This window comes from Rhea pennata, chromosome 23 (genome assembly GCF_028389875.1).
Source record: "Rhea pennata isolate bPtePen1 chromosome 23, bPtePen1.pri, whole genome shotgun sequence".
NCBI classification, from domain to species: Eukaryota; Metazoa; Chordata; class Aves; order Rheiformes; family Rheidae; genus Rhea; species Rhea pennata.
Genome location: NC_084685.1, coordinates 3,053,997 through 3,073,960, shown reverse-complemented (window position 1 = coordinate 3,073,960; position 19,964 = coordinate 3,053,997). Strand labels below are relative to the sequence as shown.

The following is a 19,964-nucleotide window of genomic DNA, read 5'->3' as shown; positions in this document are numbered from 1 at the left end:
CAGGATGGGGTTAAATCCCCGCGATTCTCCGAGTACAAAAGGGCCGCGGAGCTGCCGCCTCCTCGCTCCCCTTCTCCCCCCCCCCCCCCCCCCGCCGCCGCCCTGCAGCCTTGGCGCCCTGCGGACGGTGCTTGGACCCGAAGCACCGGGACCTCGTATCCCCCTCGCCCCCCAGGAGCCCCCTGGGCTGGCGGTGCCGGGGCAGGGAGCCGAGTGCCTGGGAGGGCGGACGGGCCAGAGGGATGCGCTGGCTCCGTGGCGGGAGGAAAGCCCAGGCGATCCCGCCGCTCCTCGCCTGCTGCACCCTGCTCTGATTCAGCCCGGTACACGCAGCACCCCAGGGCTGGGAGGCGAGTGCCGGCCAAAGAGCCGAGGCGGCAGCCGGTTGTCCGGCTGGGGCGGCCCAAATCCGGCAGCTCCGAGCAAGGAGAGAGGTGCAGAGAGGTGCCGGCCGCTCCCCGCCGCTCCTCTCCGCGCTCCTTTTCAGGGCGCGGATCTGGGGAAGCGGACGGTGCAAACCTGCCGAGGAGTAACCGGGACGGCGCTTCTGCACCCAGCCGGTGCTTCGGAAAGCCCTTCCTCGGAGGTCACCCAGCGGCGGAAAGGCTTGGGAACGGTTTGCCGCTTTTCCGCCCTGCATTTTCGTATTGTTTTGCTTTTTTTTCCCCCTCAGTGAAGCACCTGCTAAACCAGCCCTGCTGCACGCGCGTCGGCACGGGAGCAGCCCCGCGCTAGGCTGTTGGGTTGCTCCGGCCGTCGTCTAACCCGACCCTCCGATTTTGCGAGGGCGCAGCCCGAACCCGCGTCCACGCGCAGCGCTGGACCCAGCCTGCAGCACCTGCCACCCCGGGAGCTTTTCCTTCATTTCCCACGCTAGAAATGTCTCTGGATCCCATCTGAACTCGGGAACGTTTGAAACCCCTCCAGCGGGTCAAAAACGCTCACGTCCGCCCGAGCCCTCCTTGCCGGTGGGAGGGTCCGGCAAAGAGCTGCGCGCGCACTGGCGCGGGACGACGACAGCGCTAAAACGGGCTGCGACGGCGCCGGGGCTCTGCCTGGCTCTTGACCGGGTGGAGTTTTTGCGAGGGATCAATTTTAGATTAAAGAGGTCGATATGCCACGTCGAGCTGCTTCCCTAGGAAGCGAGCAGATAACTTTATTCGCGAGCGGGCGGGAAAGGGCCGAGCGTTTCGCCGCTCTGCTCTGCTCTGCTTGCCACCCTCCGGCCTCCTTCCAGACCCCCCCTCCTTTTTATTTTATTTTGTTTTTCAGATGCTAATGCCTCGCAGAGAGGAGACGACAGCCTGCGCTCAGCTGGCCACTCATTAGGGACGAGGGGGCCGGCCGCCCGTGCCTGGCGTCTGCCGCAGCCGCCCTCGCTGCACGAGGCTGCTTTGTTTGCAGCATCTGCTTGCAAGGCCAAAAGCCCCCCCAAAAAATAGAAAAAAATATATATGCATATAAAATATATATATATTATATATATATATATTTGGAAGCTCTAGGAGAAACTTTTACGGGGGAGCCCTCGGCCCGGAAGCGGGCCCTGCCGCTCCGCTCCGTGGCTGTTCCCGTGGGTACCGCAGTGGCGCCGGGCGCAGGATGCTCGGCCGGCGAGTGCGCTTTTCCGGGGAACGGCTTGGCTCGGCTCGGCTCGGCCCGGCGCTGGAGGCAGGGCCCGGCGTGGGACGGATCCTGCGGGCAGGCGGCGATGTCGGTGACCTCTGGTGATTGAAAAGGAGAAGTTTCCCTCCCAGGGTTGAGCCTCTTGTTTTGCTGATGCTCAGATGCCTCCGGCACAGGAAGGAAAAGTCCAGTGGCTCCGGGAAGGAATCGCCAGCTCTGGGTGGGGTCTCTCCAGAGGCAGCTTTTTGGGCACGGGGAGGTCCGTGGCCACGGCCATCCGCTGCTGCAGAGGAGGGACGTGGAGGATGTGTTACTCCGTATTTTTAGGAGCTGGGAACGGGCCGGCTTTGCAAACCACCCATGAGCGCGGTGGGACCAGAGCTGCTGGCGCTCCCGACCGTCCCACCAGCTCCCTTTCCCAGGCTGTTTCCTGGCATATTAATTAATCCCTGCTCGACCGAGGGCTCTGGGACCAGCAGCGGGATGTCCCGGAGGTCCCTCCACGACCTGCCAGTGCTGTTGGCCGGAGCATCCCGCAATGTCAGCGCTCCCCGAGCCGTGTCCTCGGCTCCCCGGGGTGCTGGTGGGGCGCAACGATCCGGGGGTGGATTTTTGTGCAGGAACGCCCCTTCGCCCTGGGGCCCGGACGCAAGTCGTTTGGCATTTCCAAACTGGATCAGAAAGATCCCACCTGGGAAGAGCCACAGCATCACCCCCAATGCGGATGGCCATAAATCAGAGCAAACGTTGGCCGTTTTTGCGGGGGAAAAAACGCCTACCTTGGGGAAAGCCCAGCTTGGAATTATTTTATTGTCTTGAGAAAGCCAAAACAAGGAGAAAAGCAGGCAATTCAGGGCCCGCAGCTCTTTCACGGGCTGAGCTCCCCGAGAAGCAGGACTTGTCCCACGTGCCCCGGCCTGGGGTTTGCAACGACAGCAGGAGCTGCTGGGGCATCGCCCCGCTCTCCCCCATCGGGGAGCTGTGCTGAGCCGAGGGCATCTGTGCCGCGGTGAGACGTTCCCGTGCCCCGTTTGAACCCAATCCCTGGTTTTGCAGCTGTCAATATTTGCATCTTTTTTTTCTTTCTCCCCCCCCACCCCGCCATGGACAGTTGGAGGCTTCTCAGTCCGGACAAAATCTGACGGGCAGCTCGATTTCACGCTACAGTCTGCCCAGCTCTGCTTCCCCAGGGGACGCAGCTCTCCAGGATCCACGTTAACGAGCCGCTAATTAGCAGGAAGCCGGAAGCTGGAGCGGCTGAGCAGCCCTGCAAGATCAAGGTGGAGGAGCGGGTCACGGACGCAGCCCACCCTCCGGGATTTCGGCGCACACTCGGCGAGCTCAAATCTCAGGCTGGGGGTGCCGGATGCCAGCCTGGACCCCCGGGTGCTCTGGCCTCGTGACACCTGGGAGCAGCCGCAAATCCCATGGGTCGGGCATCCAAGGGACACTGGCTCTGCGTCGCCTCAAGCAGAACATCCAGCCTGGCTGGGAAGGAGGGACGAGCCAGGTCAAAATGTGACCAGTGGTGCAAAGTCTCGCTGGAGGCCTGTAGCTAGCGGTGTCCCCTAGGGATCAAGACCAGTCTAATATTAATTAACTCACCCATCAGTGATGTCGATGAAGGGACAGAGTGCCTCCTCAGCAAGCTTGCTGATGGTACAAAGCTGGGTGGATTGGCTGATGCACCAGAGGGCTGTGCTGCCGCTCAGAAGAACCTCGACAGGCTGGAGACATGGGCAGAGAGGAACTTCATCGTGTTCAAGAAAGGGAAGGTCCTGCACCTGGGAAGGAATAAGGCCATGCAGCAGGACAGGCTGGGGGCTGGCCTGCTGGAAAGCAGCTCTGTGCACAAGGACTTGGGAGTCCTGCTGCCCAACCAGTCGACCGCGAGCCAGCAAGGTGCCCTCGTGGTCACGAAGGCCACAGCTATCCTGGGCTGCATGAGGAAGAACGTTGCCAGCAGGTTGAGGGAGGTGATCCTTGCCCTCTCCTCAGCACTGCTGAGGCCACATCTGGAGTCCTGTCTGTGGTTCTGGGCTCCACAAAGAGTGACACGGAGCTACTGGAGAGTCCAGCGGAGGCCCACCAAGATGAGGAAGGGACTGGAGCCTCTCTTGTATGAGGAAAGGCTGAGAGCTGGGACTGCTCTGCCTGGAGAAGAGAAGAGGGAGGGGGGATCTTATCAACATCTGTAAGCCTGTGAAGGGAGGGTGTCAAGAAGATGGGGTTGGACTCTTTTCAGCAGTGCTTAGTGATAGGACAAGAGGTGATGGGCCAAAAGGGAAATGCTGAATAGAAGGAAAAACTTCTTTACTGTGAGGTGACTGAGCACTGGAAGAGGTAGCCCAGGGAGACTGCAGTTTCCATCCTTGGAGATGTTCAAAACCTGCCTGGACACAATCCTGGGCAATGTGCTCTAGGTGACCCTGCTTGAGCAGGATGTTGGACTAGAAGATCTCCAGAGGTGCCTTCCAACCTCAATGTTTTTTGTGATTCTCTGAAAACTAACGGATGTTCAGGCACGGCGCGCCGTTGCCCTCACCTCCTCCAGGAATAACGCGCATCCACTTAAACAACGCTCGGCCGTTTTTAATATAATTAGCCGCCCGCCTGCCAGTCAATGTCAACTCGTGCAGATCACCATTAATGGATCGCTACGCAGCCGGCTGTTATTGAATCGATACAGAAATTAAAATGCACCCGCTTCCATTCGTGCTCAGTTGTCATCTTATCGCGGTGGATAGCTGAAAGCGCTGCAGATTACAGAATCCATCATCGTTTAGCCTTTGTAGCTCGCAAATTCATAATTAACAAAAAGAAAGATTCCATTCGCTTTCTCATGTAATTTAATTAGTTTGCCGTTAAATAGAGCCTAAGTGTCGTCTAATCCCCCAACAGAGCAAATAATTGTTTTCCATTCTTCTTGAAATTATCACTCGTTTATTGTTAACTATCAAAATTCATTATTAGCTGCTGAACAGTAGTTGGAAAAGGTGTGAAAAGCACTTGGGGAAGGACGGGGCAGGAATGGGTGAGGAAGCTGGAGGGGAACGGAAGAGGCGGCAGCGGGCTGCAAAACGCATTCGCCGGCTTTTTTCCTCCTGTGCACGTGTTGCTGCTCTGTTCCAAGAGTTGCCGACCCTCCGTCCCCATCCTCAGCTCCGTGGGGTGGCCTTGGAGTCCCCCAGTACCTGCCCAGGCGATGATGGGCCCAAAGCGACCTGTCCTCCAGTGGATGCTGCCGTGGGCTGGTGGCAACCCGAGGGATGAGACACGTGTGGGCTTTGGGGTGCGATTGGGATTTAAGGGCTGCGTGACACCAAGGACAAAACCAGCCCCATCGATGCGAGGGATTTAGGTGTCGTTTCACTGCTCTTTTGCCGCGCGGTGAATCGTGGGGCTGCAGCTGCCCCGTAGCAGAAGCAGCCTTCACAGCGGAGGAAACACCACGTGTGGTTAAGTGACTCCACCAAGGCCAAGGGAAACGCTTCTTCTGTGTCACAGCAGCATTAATCCCAATTTGTCCCGCCTCATGCACGCTTTTTCCGGCATGGTACAGCTCCAGCACAGATCTGGGGGACCTGAACCCTGGGGTGGCTCCATGCCGAGTCCGAGCTGCCCAGGAGCATCCTGCTGGGACAGGATCATCTGCTGGGGACCGGCTGGGCATGAAGCCGTTTCTCCAGATCCCGGGCCAGATTTCTCTCCCGAGCGACTACCTCCCGTGGAGGAAGGGAGGTGGGAAACAATTTGCTCAGTGCCCGGATCAGGTGTTGGACAGGTTGCTGCTGTCCTGCCCCGGACGTGCTCTCGCGCGGGATGGTTGCCAAGAGGCAAGAGTCCACCATGTGTTGGCCCTGTGGAGCGCGAGGACGGCTCGGCACTGACGGCACCCCCGGGGGCCGTTAGCCAGGAGGGAGGGAGGGAACGGCGGTCGCTCACCCGCCCTTCCAACCCCCTTGGCAAATTAGATTAAATCCACAAATTGTTGAGCGGAGACACGGTTACGACTCACCGACCACGGGTCCCATTAAGAGCAGGTAGATACTTCTCTTAAATCAGTCTTTGCCTCTCTCCAGGGGATGGGCGGTGGGATTCGTCTCCCGCCTCGCGGAGCCGAGCGGACGGGCGGCAATCCGGCCCTAATTGCCCACGGTAATTGGCCGCAGTAATTCGGGGCGGCCAGCACCCGTGTCTCCCTCTTCGATTGGCCTCGAAGGCTCGTTAGGTCGCCAAGGCGGGCAAACGGAGCGAGGTTCATCCTCGCAGCGCCTGTGGCGCGGCCCCTGGGGAGGTGGGTTTAGGCAGCCGGTCGTGTCCGGGTGCTCCGGTACGAGGTGGCATCCCGAACGACGGGGCGAGCCCGGCCTTCGAGCGCGTCGCGGCGGACGCTGGCCGCTCTCCTGCTCCCTGGGGCCGCGCCGCTCGCCAGCCTCCGGGTCCGAAGCCCCCTTTGGTGCACGTCTTGTTCCTCCTCTTCACCATCCAGTTTTCCCTTCTTTTCAGCTTTTTGTTTCGTTTTAAACAAACCCGAGTCAGGAAACAGCAGGGTTATTTTCTTCTAACTGCCAGCTAGGCCTGGAGACGACGCAGCTCAGCTCCAAGTCTCTCTTCCCTTTGACACTGGGGCATATATTTAAACAAAATAATGATCCCTTGAAGCTTATAATAGGGGTTATTAAACACTAAACCATCCTTCTTGTGGGCAGCTCTGCTGAGAGGACCCAGACACAGCAGTGCTCCCCGGGCGAAGGGGAGCAGCCATGGCTCCGGGGAGGTCTGGCCCAAATCACAGCGCTCCCGACTGGATTCACAGCTCTAATTTACATGCTTTTCAGGGCATGTTATTTAATACGCTGCAGAGTTAAAAATAAATCTTCCCCCTGCCTCCAGCTCTCTCCGCCTGCCTCTCCTGCTGAAGGGTGGCTCGTTTGCGTTTAGATGCATTCACTCACCAAGAAGGATCTGGTGATGTGTCTTCCCTTGTCTTCATCACCATCCTGCCCACCCCTTGTTATCACCACTGACTTCAGACACAACGTGGTTTCCACCACCAGGAGGGACCGCCATGGTTGAGGATAGCTGAGGGTAAGGAAGGGCAGCAGCAGCTTTGCAGCAGTCAGAGAGACTAGTGCAGAGCCCCAGGTTGCAACACCACTCTGGGTCCAGGTCCCACTGGCCTGAACCCATCTTGGTTTTCAAGGTCAGTTTGAACGGGCTGGCCTGTACCAGCAGTTCCTGCTGGGAGTCACGGGGAATGGAGCAAGAATGGGACCCTGTCCGGTATCTCGAGAGGAGATGTGAAGCTGATCCTTCCAGGGTTTGAACCTGGAGCTCTGCAGAGTCCAGACCTACAAACCAGATGCTTGAACACTTCAACTCAGCTAATTAGAAAGGTCAGCGAACAAGGCACTGTTTGATTTAATAATTTTCAGTTAAACCCAGCCACACTCTCCATTGCACCCTCTCCTCGTCCTAAACTCTGCAATGATCTAGGATCTGGGAGCCAAGACCAGCTCTGCTCCAACCTCAAAGACCTCAAGAGAAACACAACAGCAAGTGACACTCTGCATCCCGAAAGCTCTGCAGCCCCAGCTGAAGCCAGCGGCTAACCCAAGGACACAGTGCTGAAACAGCAATGGTTCCAATGATGGGCCAAATGGCACATACCCCAGTCTGTGTGTTGCCCTAAGCGTGGAGATGCTCACTTCTCCTCCTGGGGAACATACAGCCACATCTCCCTTCCTCCTTAAAAGCTGATCAGTCTATTTCGTTCTCAAGAGCGCTGGCTCTTCTCTTCCCACCGCAAGAAAAGTAGGGAGAAGAAACACTCTCAAAAAGAAAGCAGCTTTGTGCTTCTTCCCTTTCCACTGCACGAATAGCACTGATTTTCCAGCTCTTAAATACCTCGTGGCTGGAGCAGATTCCTCCTGGTCAAATGCTTGCCAAGAACCGTTCGGGATAGCCCTACAGCTTGGCACTGTTGGGGTGGTAGCATCATGTGTCCACACCTCATTATCCCACCTGAATTGCAGCCCTCAGGCAACCTCCTCTGGAGCAGGGCGGGAAGCCAGCAAGAGCTGAGAAAAAGCTGGTACAACCTCAGCCAAGGCAGCAAAGAGAAAAACAGAGGGGAAAAAGGATGAAGAATTTAACGGCTAGAAGCTGGACACGTTCAGAATAGAAATACAGCACGTACTCTTCACAGTAAGTTAATTAATAATAGACATAATTACCTGCAGCACAGGGGTACCTCCCTCCATTGCATGTTCTCACAAAGACCAGCCAGAAGTTAAGGGCTTGATGCTGGTTTTAGCCTTGGCCATACAGGTCAGCGCAAACAGCTCCCCTGTGGCTTAAACTCTTTGAATATATTACAAGCACAGCATGGTGGTGGTGGTTCGGGTACAGGGATGCAGCAAACCAAGTTAAACTGGCAGGGAGCCAGCGATTGTAGGGCAAGGTCTGGCAGACACGTCCCCCAGAAACCTCTCAGACAGGGGCTGAGGCAGGGCACAGGTGTCCTAGAGCCTTGTGCCCTCCCAGCACAGTCACCCTTGGGGTACTGAGGTTGGTGAGACCTGTGCTGCCACAGGCCACGGAGGTTCAGGACAGAAGGCCAAGCATGGATTTGGGTATGTACAGAACTACACGGGACACAGAACTGGCTCGGGAAGGGTGGGGACAAGCCACCTGGGAAGAAACTTAGATGGCTGGAAAAGAAATCACTTCCTACAATAGCAAGCATTGATGCCCCCACACTGATACATAGCTAACCTGCTTGAAGGTCTGCTACCATCTAATACCACTGCCTACAACCCTGCCACTGCCCCTGCCAGGACAGCCTGATTTGAGGAAGAGAATGTGCAACCAGTTTGGTTCGTCCACTGCTGAACCTTATATATACTGTGCTTATCATAGAAAACTTGCTCCCTTTACATTTATTTATAACAGAAGGCTGGATTTTACTCCAAAAAAAGAAAATAGGATTCAGCAGTAGCCAAATCATTACTTCCAATGTGGTCATTTTTATTGCTATGAATAAAAAATAAAGCTGCTCTTCTGAAGTTAAAGCGTATGGTTTGCCTTGGATTATGTATGAGTGAGGGCCTTGATTTAATATTGTACAACAGAAAAGTAAAACAGAACAATAAATCCCATCTACATAGTTCTTGTAAAAAACTGTCTATTTCATTTCTGACCGTATAAAAACAATCAAGAGAAACTGGGCAGGGAATGTACAAACAACATATTGAATTTAAACTAATTTTACAAATTTCAAGTTTTCTGGGAAAGGGTTCAATAGTCTCTCGTACAGCCAAAACCTCTTCAATTCCAATTTTTTCTTCCTTCTTCCTCAGACAGACAAAAGAACAACAAAAAAAGCAAGCTGTACGGCAAGACCTTGCAGGCATTACAGCCCGCAAAAAACGCTCCTTGTTTAATCAAGCTGCTTCAACGTTTTCCCATTACCACAAGAGTGAGAAAGGGCTGACATCAGTTAGAAGCAAGTTAATCCTACTTCTGTAAACCAAAGGTTTCGAGGGCATAAATCAAGCCATCTTCTTTTCAGCTTCACTGAATCTCCCCCATATACAGTCTTTTGTCACTGGATGCAGAGAGTACTGTGGGAAAGAAAGGGGAAGGGAGAAATAAGAAAATTAAACAGAACAGTTGGAGATCTCCAGTAATGATACATCATTTGGATTTAACTACCTATTCCACTTATTGTAAGTTATCTATAAAGCCAAATTTGATTTGCTCCCCACAAAATACTTCCTGGAATTACTAGTTTGACACCTAATCACACGCTGCACGTTCTGGCTGCCATCCCCTGTCCCAAGACAGACATAAAGGCGTACCTACTGTAATGTCTAAGCATTAAAATGGTAAAGAGAGGCATAAAAACACGCTGTTAACGCACTCGGATATCCCAAAGCATTATTTGCTTTGCAAGCAGCGCTCAGATTGCAAATTAGGCACTACCATCAGGACTGCAGGCCGCTAGAGGGCACAAGCTCTCCAAGAAAGCCTCTCTGGGCTGTTGCTCTTTATCATAATAGAGGCAAAACGCAGCTGGCAGTCAAACCTAACAAGACATGAACCACCTTAATTCAGAAAAGGCTGTTCAGTGGATTCAACACACAAGTGTCAAAGGAACGACAATCCCAACACAGAAGCGCTGTTCTTCACGCTGACAACTATTTCATTCAAACCCATGAGAGGTTTGGGGGCATTTTTGCATAAAGCTTACAGACTGATGTCTGTAATCTCACCACATTTTAGCTTTCTGTGCACCATTCCATGCAGACGAGTATCTTGGAGTGGGTGGAGCAATTTGCAAGATTAGCATTCTTCGATGTTAATAGAAATCAATTGCATAACTGGCATGTAATGACTGGATAGGCTTTTTAATTTTTATTTTAAAGACGAGTGATTGATTCACAAAGAGGAGCTCAGCAGAATACAATAACACACAATCCATTTCAAACCATAGATGAAAGAAAGATTGCTCTGCTCCTTCAGTACAGCCTCTGATCCGAAGACAGAGCAATGAATAACCAAGGAACAAACTCATAATTCACTGCCCTGGATTCCCACCCCCAGACTGCTGCAGAGACTGTCACCCACAGCGCGGCTGAGCTTTTGGCTTCACTTCAGGGTTGACTTGTATCAATTTTTTGGCCAAAGTAGTGTGGTGACCTGGCTGATGGTGCAAGTGTTTCCATAGAAACAAGCAGCACCCTACAGACCTTCCTGTGCTACATGTTAAGAAACCAATCTGAAGCTTGGTCTCCGCTAATGCTCTACACCTAAAACAGTCCTGAAAAAGCCACCACAAGTGGCTTCTCACCCACTGATACCCAGTGCCACAGATCTCACCCTGAAGGAAGACATCTCCAGAATGGGGACAAAAAGACTGTATTGAAACAGCCATGCTTACTGCCTAGAGCTTCTAGGGTACATTAGATACCCTGGGTTGGAGACATGCTCCCAGGCTATTATAATTATCCTTAAGTGATCACTGAATGTAAGGTCATACTGCTTGTGCCCAACCAAAGTACCCCAAATCCTTTTTCCATGGCTCTTGGGAAGTCTCTCCACAAATCCTGACAACAGCAGCCAAGCTCATGGCCACCTGTAGCTCACCAACGGTCCAGATCACCACAAGAACAGCAACCACACTGCTGCTGTATGGATGGTGTCATCCAGGTCTCCATCTGGGCAGAAGTAGGGCTCCCTCCCTCAGCCCAGGGGCACACTGGGCCCAAATCCAGTTAGCCGTGGAGTAATGGATTCCCTTCCCCACAAATCTCCCTCTGATACCCAGAGCTCTGGGCCACAGGCAGATTTTGGGCTGTTGTCTGTAGGAACAAGCAGTTACACCAGCCCTGAAACTACTTCCCCAGCCGACTTGAGCTGGATAGGACTTACTAATGGGTTCCTCTGGGTGGAAAGCCAGTTCATTCACAGAGCCGGCGTGGCCTGGCAGCTTGTACAAAATCCTCCGGGATGTGGTGTCCCACACGTAGACAAACCTGTAAGACAGTTGTTACGAGAGCAGTCACTTCAAAAGGCAAAGCAGCTGCCTCCCAAACCTACAGCTTCTTTCTGCAACAGTCCACCACTCAGACTGTAGTAACTGCAGCTGTTAGCATGGGCAAACAAGGAGTAAAATGCAGCACTGCTGAATTCGAAAGAACAAAGGTCTGAGCAGGCAGGGACTGACCTCCCAACTCCGTATTTAAAGCCTTGTCACTGTCATAGCAGGACAGCCCCATTTCATCTATCACTGCATGAAGAGAGATTTGCAAACACGAAGCCAGAGACCCTCAACGTAGCAGCAATAAAGTCAGTAAGGGACAAAAGCAGCCTCAGGAATGGAAAGGACTGTCCTTGTCCTCACAAATATCTGCCTGCAAGTCCAACAGCTGCTCTCAGTTCAGGCTGGCAGGTAAGCAGTGAGGAGACTGTATGCTATAGTGTAATTCCTCACAGCTAAAAACCGTTACATATGGATTTTTCTGTTATGCCATTAAAGTCATGATTCACGTCTCAGCATTTATTAGGGGCTGAACAAATTGCATCCAGGCCTTTGGCTAATCTCTTCCAGGTCTCTCTCCTCACTGTCGGTTCACGCTGCTCCTGGGTCCTTCCAGAGTGCTTCACCTTGGCTGAAGGACAGCACAAAAGACACCAGAATTCTTCAGGTAGTAGGTCAGAAATAAATTGCTGGCATCATGCACAGTGCAGCTTTTAATCAGATTTTTTTTTATAAACACTCTCAGAGAGGGGGGAAAAACACCTTTCTGCAACTCACACACTGCCCTAGAATGCAGACCACCTCCCCACATAAATACCATCCGCAATGGTGTTGACTGCTGTCCGTACAGCACGGCAACCACTTGCTCAGTTAACACCTAAGTCCCACGAGAAAAAGTGATGCTTTAACCCTAGCTATACGGAGCTCTCGTAGGAGTGTTTTTTCATAAATCAGAATGAAAAGAGCTCTAAGCAACTTGTTACAAATCAGGGAAGACAATGCTGTATCCCACCCGCACCACTTCCCTTCCAGACATAACAGCTTCGCGACACAAAATGTCATTTGTTACAAGATTCACATCTCAAAAAAAAAAAAAAAAAAAAAGATCAGTGGCTCGGGAAAGCTGCCAGTTTAGGATTACACTCATGCTGCCTTCTTGCTTTGCTCGTTAAGTAGGTGACTGGCATCTAGAACTTAATCTGTCAGTGGGCAGAAAAAAGAAAGTGGCAGTGCAGTAATTGGCCAGGTTCAGCATGAAGAGCTGCTCCACTGCCCTGAAGCTCAAGAGGTGTCACTAAGGCTGTTCAAAGGGGACACTGCAAAAGGGTGAGGGCGTAAGGGACAAGGCAACAGTAAAACACACATAAAAGCCACCTACAACATCATAGTTCTCCAAAGCAGGACTCTATAAACGCCACTATGCAGCACCATGTCTAGTCTTCACAAACTCAAATGTGCTCAAGATAAACACACCTTTCAGCAGTCCTGCAAACAAGCTACGCTCTGAATATCAAGGTGTTTCAGGCTTATGCAATTCTACCAAAAAGTTCCTCAGTTTCACCTGTTCCTTTCTGTTTGAAAGGGTTTTGCAGAGCTGATAGAGAACAAGACTTTCTTCTGCAATTACACTTTTCATTTAGTTGGACTAGAACTGAGCTTCTTTTCCCCAAAACAGCACTGAAGACTCACTGCTAACGTTTGCTGGCTAGTTTGGAAATTTTGTGGATAATCTGCTTTGTTAGGCACATTCCTTTTCAGGCTAGCATTATTCTTCAAATTATTTTCTTGAAACATATAAAGTATGCAACCTAAGTTGTGAATGTTATTTAAAGCAGCACTTCTTCAAACAAAGCTATTTCACCTTAGTAAGCAAGAACTGTATAAAATCCTTTCTCAAAGGACTCTGCTGTTGTTTTTTTCCTTTGGTACTACAAAGCAGGAAAGCACTTTAAGTATTTCTTTTAACTGTAACCACCTCTGACGGGATCAAAAGCAAAAAAATTATTCAGATAATTGTCCCTACAACATAGATATAGACACATAGACACACACACACACACACACACACACACACACACACACAAATAATTTCCACATAATGCAGGAGTGAGTTCTCACTGGGGAACTATTTTTTACTCAAGAGAAGGGGCACATTTAATCTAGCTTTGCTTTCGCATCAGAGATTTCTTCTCAAAAAAAATTTTTAAATTGGTAAGGGCTCAGAGATAACAGCAGAAATATTTCCATGTGGCCTTATCTAACCCACCCTGGGACCTTGCTGTATGCGCTTCACCCTGCATTTCACAACAAAGCCGCCGTCAGACTGCAGAGCTACACCAGCACCTGCAGAACTAACCTAATGGCCTAATATTTCATGCCACACTTCACTATAGCAGGTTGCTTGCTCTGGGATCTGCCACAGCATTGGTACATTACCAAATAACAGGTATTCCGTCACACATGTGCAATGCCGTTGTTACCCAGCAGGATGGAAAGGAGTCACGTATACTCACCGTGACAGCGGGCCCACTCTAGCTGGGCTCTTAGAGTTAACGTTCTCCCTACCAGAAACTCATTAATTCGCTGATTACTACTTTTCCATGCCTTGGGCTCTGGCCTCCAGAAATTTCTGTCTCGATGTCACCGAGACTGCATCAGAATTCATCCCAGTGGGGTTGGTATCCTTCACAGTGACCTTCAGTGCCTGGTGTGGACCCTCTGCAGGCTTCCTCCTGCCACCTGCTTTACTCTTTGTTGCCTTAGTTTATAGAATCTCTCATTTTAAAGACTCATAAATGCTAATTTAGCCAGATTTTATTTCTTCACACTCATTAATAAAAATAAGGATCATAAATCATCCTAGGAACACCACTGGCTCTTCCTGCTAGTCCCCACACAGCAATTTAACTGACATGTATGGTCCTTATCAGTACAATCACAACACTATGCACCAGTTCAGCAGATTCGCTGCTTCCAGAAGAGACTCACAAGAGCCTGTTGATAACATTTTAAGAGACTGAATCAACCCCCAAGTATGCTCCCATCATCTTCTTCTCCTGCTACTGTAACACAGATCTCTAGCCAGCCTTTGATAGTAACAGGGAGGTTTGGTAACCGTAGTGCTCTCCCTTGGACACAAAGTCATTATGAACACATCACTGTTATAACCAGTGCAGACAACGGTCACAGCAAACTGTGGGGGTTGTCCAGGTCTTCACACCTCTATGCACAACTCTCTTCATACTGATTTCCGAGATAATGCGACTCCATTAGTTTCATAGACTAAACAACACCTGTAAAATGGTTTGGGATGGAAGGTAACAGAGAAACACAGTGATAACTCACCTGTCTGCGGATCCCCCTGCTATTTTACTCCCATCTGGGGACCAAGAACATCTCAGAAGATTCTAAAATAAAAGAATGTGCACAGTTCTATTTTCAAAATAAGACAGAGTTTTCCCTTCTACCCAAAATAAAAATACCATGAGACTTCAAGTATCATGGGCACCACTTTAATGATCTCCCTTTGGAAGATGAGATGGTAATTACGTATTTTATTTTATCACTGGAAACATCCAGTGCCTTGTTATTTTACACAAAGCAGATAGTAAATGTAGAAAATACTTAATTTACAGCTAATTATAGCTGAACTGAGCAAAGAAATCTTGTTACTGCAGCTTTAATTGGAATCTCACTTTGTGCATTAATCTTTCTTTTGAGTCCTTGTTAAAGCCTTTCTGGTTTATGCTTGAATTTCAAAAACAATTTACAGGCAAGTTAATAGATGGCAGCAGCATTAAAAAAAAAAAAAGAAACACAATAATTCTTTTGTTTTTTTCCTTTTCACTCACCTTTTCAAAATTATGCACGTTCCCCTGGAATATCTTTACACATCTCTCTTTAGGGGCAAACGGTCGTACATCCCAGATACGAACTGCAACAGAGCAGAACTAGCAGTAATTAGCTGAAGATCACCGAGTCATGGGCGCAAGGTCAGTTTCTGGAAACATTACTTTTGCCATGATCAGACTCGATCACGTTCTTTGTTCTTTTCATGACTAGGTTTCCCCAGAAGCAAACGGAAATCAGCAGCTCATATTCCTCTTGCAAAAAGCTTTGATGTGAAAGGTCAAATACAAGAATTTATAGTAACACCAGGACAGTGTTCCCGCCAACAGGAAGGGGAAAATAAAATACAACTATTACACAAATGAGCCACCATCTCCTCATGTGAGCGTTTGCTTTATTCTAATACACTTCATGATCACATTTCTAATTAGATCAGTTTCACTGAGCACCCATACACAGAAGACAAGCACTTCGGAAAAAGTGCTGTCATTCCCTGCTGAGGGGAAACAGCTGAACCACCCTGACAAACGCCAAACCAAGATTACATTCAATTGTCTGCACAAATAACTTGTCCTGTGGCATGTGTCCTCGTTGTCCTTCGGGAGACGTGACAAGCCATCCTGATACAGCTCTCCCTCTCTGCAAAGGACACAACTGCCACCATTATAATGACAAAAATTCCAGCTTTATCTCTGGAGCCAAACTCCCTTCAGCCTCTCTCATCTTATCTGACCTTCTTGTTCTTCTATGTGGAATAATTTGAGCTGTTCCTTCCAAAATGCCACACAAAGCTACCCAATGGCTAGCCTAAGAAAGCAGTGCTGGAAAGCTGTCTGTGCAGCTGCACTTTTACGTTATGCAGGATGTACCTGTGTTGTCCATTGCATTAGAGAGCAGGTAAGAGCCTTCCGAACTCAGACTGAGGCCTGTCACGGAGTCCGCGTGTCCTCTCATGGTATACGTGAGCTTGTTCTGGCGAAGGTCCCACACCTTTTAGACAGCAGACACAAAATTATGGCTTAACTGAAGGACAATGAAGAACGTTGGAACTGCTGATTCCAAATTATTTCATGCAGGCACTGACCAGTCATTTGATAGAATCAGCTTTCTATTTCCAGGTGGGGGCATTTGAAATGCTAACCTATAAGGTTAGAGTTTTAGAAGTGTGACAGGAAAAACTGCATTTACCCTATGAAAGAATTCTTACCTAGCATGTCAAACCACAGCTGCAGCAAGGATTTAAAGGCCAGCAGCCCCATGCGAGCAAGAGTTGCTTTACTCTAAAGGCTAAAGCTCCCCCAGCTCCCAAATTCCACTGCCCAATGCAATGGCACAGGCAAGCAGTAGTCAAATCCCCCAAATTTCATGCTGTTCTTTCCCAGTTACTGACTTTCAAGGGGCAATCAGAAAAGATGCTATTTCAGTGCAACACCTAGTGAGGGCTCTCTGACAAGTACACATTCCCCACGTCTAGGTAAGCCTGGGGCCTGAGCCTAAAAAGACAATAGGACCCGCTGAGCTATAAAACTATCCAGAGAATCTCATCTGGGAACCAAACAAAACACTGAGCTTGCTCTTAAACAAGGGCTTTCCACAGCAGCAAGAGATAAAATAAATTATAAGAGCAGACTGCAGCAGAGGCCAAAGAGTGTGAATGCGTCACTGACCTTTCTTAGTCTACTTCATACATGGCCCTACCTGCCTCTGGGACAGACAGTCTGCCAGAAGAGCTAGCGTACCACATCACTTCTCAGAGGATGGCATCTCCGTTGTGCATGCACCTCCGTTGTGTGACAGAACTGCTGGCACGCACGCCCAGGAACGTCAGCCAGTCACATGGCAAAAAGCCTTGGAACAACTTCCTTATGGTTTACCAGGCCCGTGCCAACAGAGAGGTTGGACACAGCGGGGCGATGCAGCTACTGTGACTGCAAAGTTGACCAACAGACTTCCACGTTTTTCCTTGACCATTGCTGTATCTCACGCACTGACACAATCAAAATCCAATGGGACAGAAAAGGTGCATAAAGTCAGAACAGAGGCACAAGGAAACAACTGTCATACCTTAATATCATTGTCAATGCCTCCCGATATGATTTGATCACTGGTGTCATTGAAAGTCACAGCCAAGACCTGGTAAGTGTTCTGAAATGTTTGCACCGCAGCTTTTTTCCTGATATCCCACAGCTGAAAAGACATGGCAATTTTAACAGTTAGAAACAGACATTTAGCAATAAAATTAGAGAAAGTTGCAAACTCTTCGCAGGATCTCAGTCTGCTCTACTGAAATTCGCTCTTTCAGATCTCAATTATCTACAAAAATAATAGCAGAAATATGCTATGGCCAGGAACACAGGACTTTTCTGATTTAAAGAAAATGAGGAATAGGGCAAGAAGGAGCAAGAGTATAAGGTTTCAGTAACTTTTGTCGTCTTTATGTTTTGTTTATGCTTTTCAAGGAAAAAAGCAAACTTCAGTAGAACTTGATTTATTTTGTATTAAATCTATATTGATTATAATTCGCCACAAACAAGCACACTGTTACGCAGAAAGAAGACAGCCCTTCTTTTACGAGTCAGTGGTTTGTTTAGGCTGCTCCGGTACGGTATTCCAATTGAATCTACTTAACCCATACCCAAAGAAGGAAAAGAAGTATCAAATGGCATTTCTGGAATTGAAGTTGTCAGATAATGAAATTTTAAGACACTTAACTGGGAAGAACAAAGATTCTTTCAAAGATCTCATCTTATTTTCGTTCTAGATTATCTCCTTATCTAATATACAGACCTTTACTGTCCCATCATCGCTGCCCGTACAAACAAGTTGAGGTCCTCGCCTTGCTGGGTAACAGGAGTTAACGAATGACGTATGACCCTTCAGTCTCTTCACTCTCTCTCCTGTCTCACTGTCCCACACAGCCACTGTTTTATCTGTGGATGCTGAGAAAAGCATGCTGTGGAGAAGAACAGCTATGAAGTTCTCAATTTCAGAGACTTTTCCCCCATTTTACTTTTGTTACTCCCAAGTACTGGGATCAAAGCTTGAAATTTTAAGCAGGAATGTGCCATTGAGAAGAACCATGCCCAATATGCAATGGGTGGTGCAAAGACAGTTCTGGTGTTTTAGCACAGGCTGTCTGACAGTGGAACAATTACAGCGGAGCTATTCCCATCAAAACCCATTTTTCAGTCAGTGCATATTCATTTTCAACCCCCTCAAACAGTATCTGCGATGAGAACACAGGAGAAAGAACTCTCTGTAGCAATCCCATTAAGACATGACAGTGGAACAGCCTTCCAAATTAAGAACTCTCTCACTTGTTTTCTTTCACTCCCCAATCAACCAGTGTCTCCCACATGACCAACCCGGACTTTCACATGTTCCTCAAGATTGAAATCAAGGGAACTTGTGAGTTACAAGTAGCTCCACATCTCTTGCTTGGTCTCAAGCAGGCACACTCCTTTCCTGGGAAAGCCAAAGTACAAGTGCTCTTCTTAAGTACCATTAAAGAGGCAGGGGTTAACCAAGCAGGGACAATGAGCAGGAGGATCTCTGAAGGGCTCCAGCTGGCCAGCAGCAAACATCTCCCCCTTAAAATTAAGCGTCTCATGTGAGCCACATGATAACAGAGCAGGACTGAAGTGCATGAAAGATGCTGCCACTCTCCCCAAACCATCTGTATTCTTTGTTCAAAAACAGGGAGGCAGAAAACCGGTTTTGTGACATTTACCTGCCATCTGTGTTATAGTGTAACTCCATAACTGCTCCACTGTGTCCCTTCAGGGTGGCATAATTATCACAGTCTCCATAGACATTCCATAGCACTAAAGGAAAAAAGCAGAAGGATAAGTAAACGAATGATGCAAACACTCACTTGCTCTGGATAGCTTGATTCTCCAGGAATTCATCAAAACAATCTATTTACAGTAGCCACTATTTTCTCAAATCCAGGTCATACAGCAAGTGAGCCAGGTGAGCCCCAGAAATCAGAGGGCTGTTTTGAGGTGATTTACAGTTTCAGATCAAGGGGAATTTATCATGAAAAACAGGCGGTCACACCAAGTCATGTCAGCAAGCCAAAAACCTTAAAAAATGTATTTCCAAAGATCGGTGCAAACGCCGACTTGTGATAACCTACATGAGGGATATGAGAATACAGGATTGTGACAAGTAAGGCGCGTTACCGACGCCTTCCAAGGAAGGACCTACGCTAGCTGGACAGTGACCTGCCCGGAGAGCCTGAAGACGTTTCCTGTTCGCTACCTGCTGAAGAACCTACGCGCTTTCCGCCCAGAACTCATCAGAGCCGCGAGATGAAACCCAGGGCAGCCCGAAGGCACGAAGGCTGCCTGCAGCCCCGCGAGCCCTGGCCCTGCTCCTGCTTGCTGGGGCAGCAGAGAGTGGCGCCGGCGCTGCCGCTACTCACGGATGAGCCTGTCGAAGCCGGCGGAGGCGAGGGTGTTGCCGTTGGGGTGGAACTTGCAGCAGTACACTTCGCCTTCGTGCCCCGACAGCAGCATGATGGGGGCCTGCAGGGAGGAGCATCGCGGCGGGCCCTGAGGGGAGCCAACGAGACAGGCGGGTGAGGGGAGAACCGCGGCGACGCCCGCACGCGGCAGCCGCGCAGCACGGCCGGCGCCTCGCCGCCCCGCCATTTCCCCTCCCCGCTCCGCCATTTCCCTCCTCAGCCCGCCCGTACCGCCTGCAGCAGGGCCCCCGGCGGCGGCTGTCCCCCACCGCCACCGCCGCCGCCGCTGCCCGGCGCCCCCGGAGCGTCGTGGCGGGGCCGCTTGGCCGCCGCGGGCACGAGCGGGAGGTCGGGGCCGGGGGCGGCGCCCGGAGCGGGGCCCGGAGCGGGGCCCGGCCCGGGGCCGCCGCCCGGGACCTTCCGCTTGTGCTGCTCGATCATCGCCGCCGCGCGCCAGCCCGCTCGTCCCGCCCC

The 19,964-nt window shown here is 50.3% G+C and overlaps 1 protein-coding gene across 1 annotated transcript; it reads right to left on the bottom strand.

The window, feature by feature from the left end:
• Positions 1 to 8,637: 8,637 nt before the first annotated feature.
• SNRNP40 (small nuclear ribonucleoprotein U5 subunit 40) lies at positions 8,638 to 19,931 on the bottom strand. The gene is made up of 10 exons (XM_062593908.1): positions 19,722 to 19,931; positions 19,449 to 19,578; positions 18,753 to 18,846; positions 17,810 to 17,975; positions 17,087 to 17,209; positions 15,892 to 16,012; positions 15,025 to 15,107; positions 14,519 to 14,580; positions 11,065 to 11,168; positions 8,638 to 9,254 (listed from the first exon to the last, which is right to left on the bottom strand). The coding sequence occupies exons 1-10, from the start codon at positions 19,929 to 19,931 to the stop codon at positions 9,205 to 9,207; spliced, it is 1,143 nt and encodes a 380-aa protein (XP_062449892.1). The 3' UTR covers positions 8,638 to 9,204.
• Between the last annotated feature and the right edge of the window lie 33 nt (positions 19,932 to 19,964).

Excerpts from the sequence above, each read along its gene's own strand:
- SNRNP40 (XM_062593908.1), bottom strand. The coding sequence starts at position 19,931 with ATGATCGAGCAGCACAAGCGGAAGGTCCCGGGCGGCGGCCCCGGGCCG. Across the intron at positions 19,579-19,721 it reads CGGGGGCCCTGCTGCAGGCG|GGCCCGCCGCGATGCTCCTC; the intron begins GTACGGGCGGGC and ends GGCTCCCCTCAG. Across the intron at positions 9,255-11,064 it reads CCACCCAGAGGAACCCATTA|TACTCTCTGCATCCAGTGAC; the intron begins GTAAGTCCTATC and ends TCTTTCCCACAG.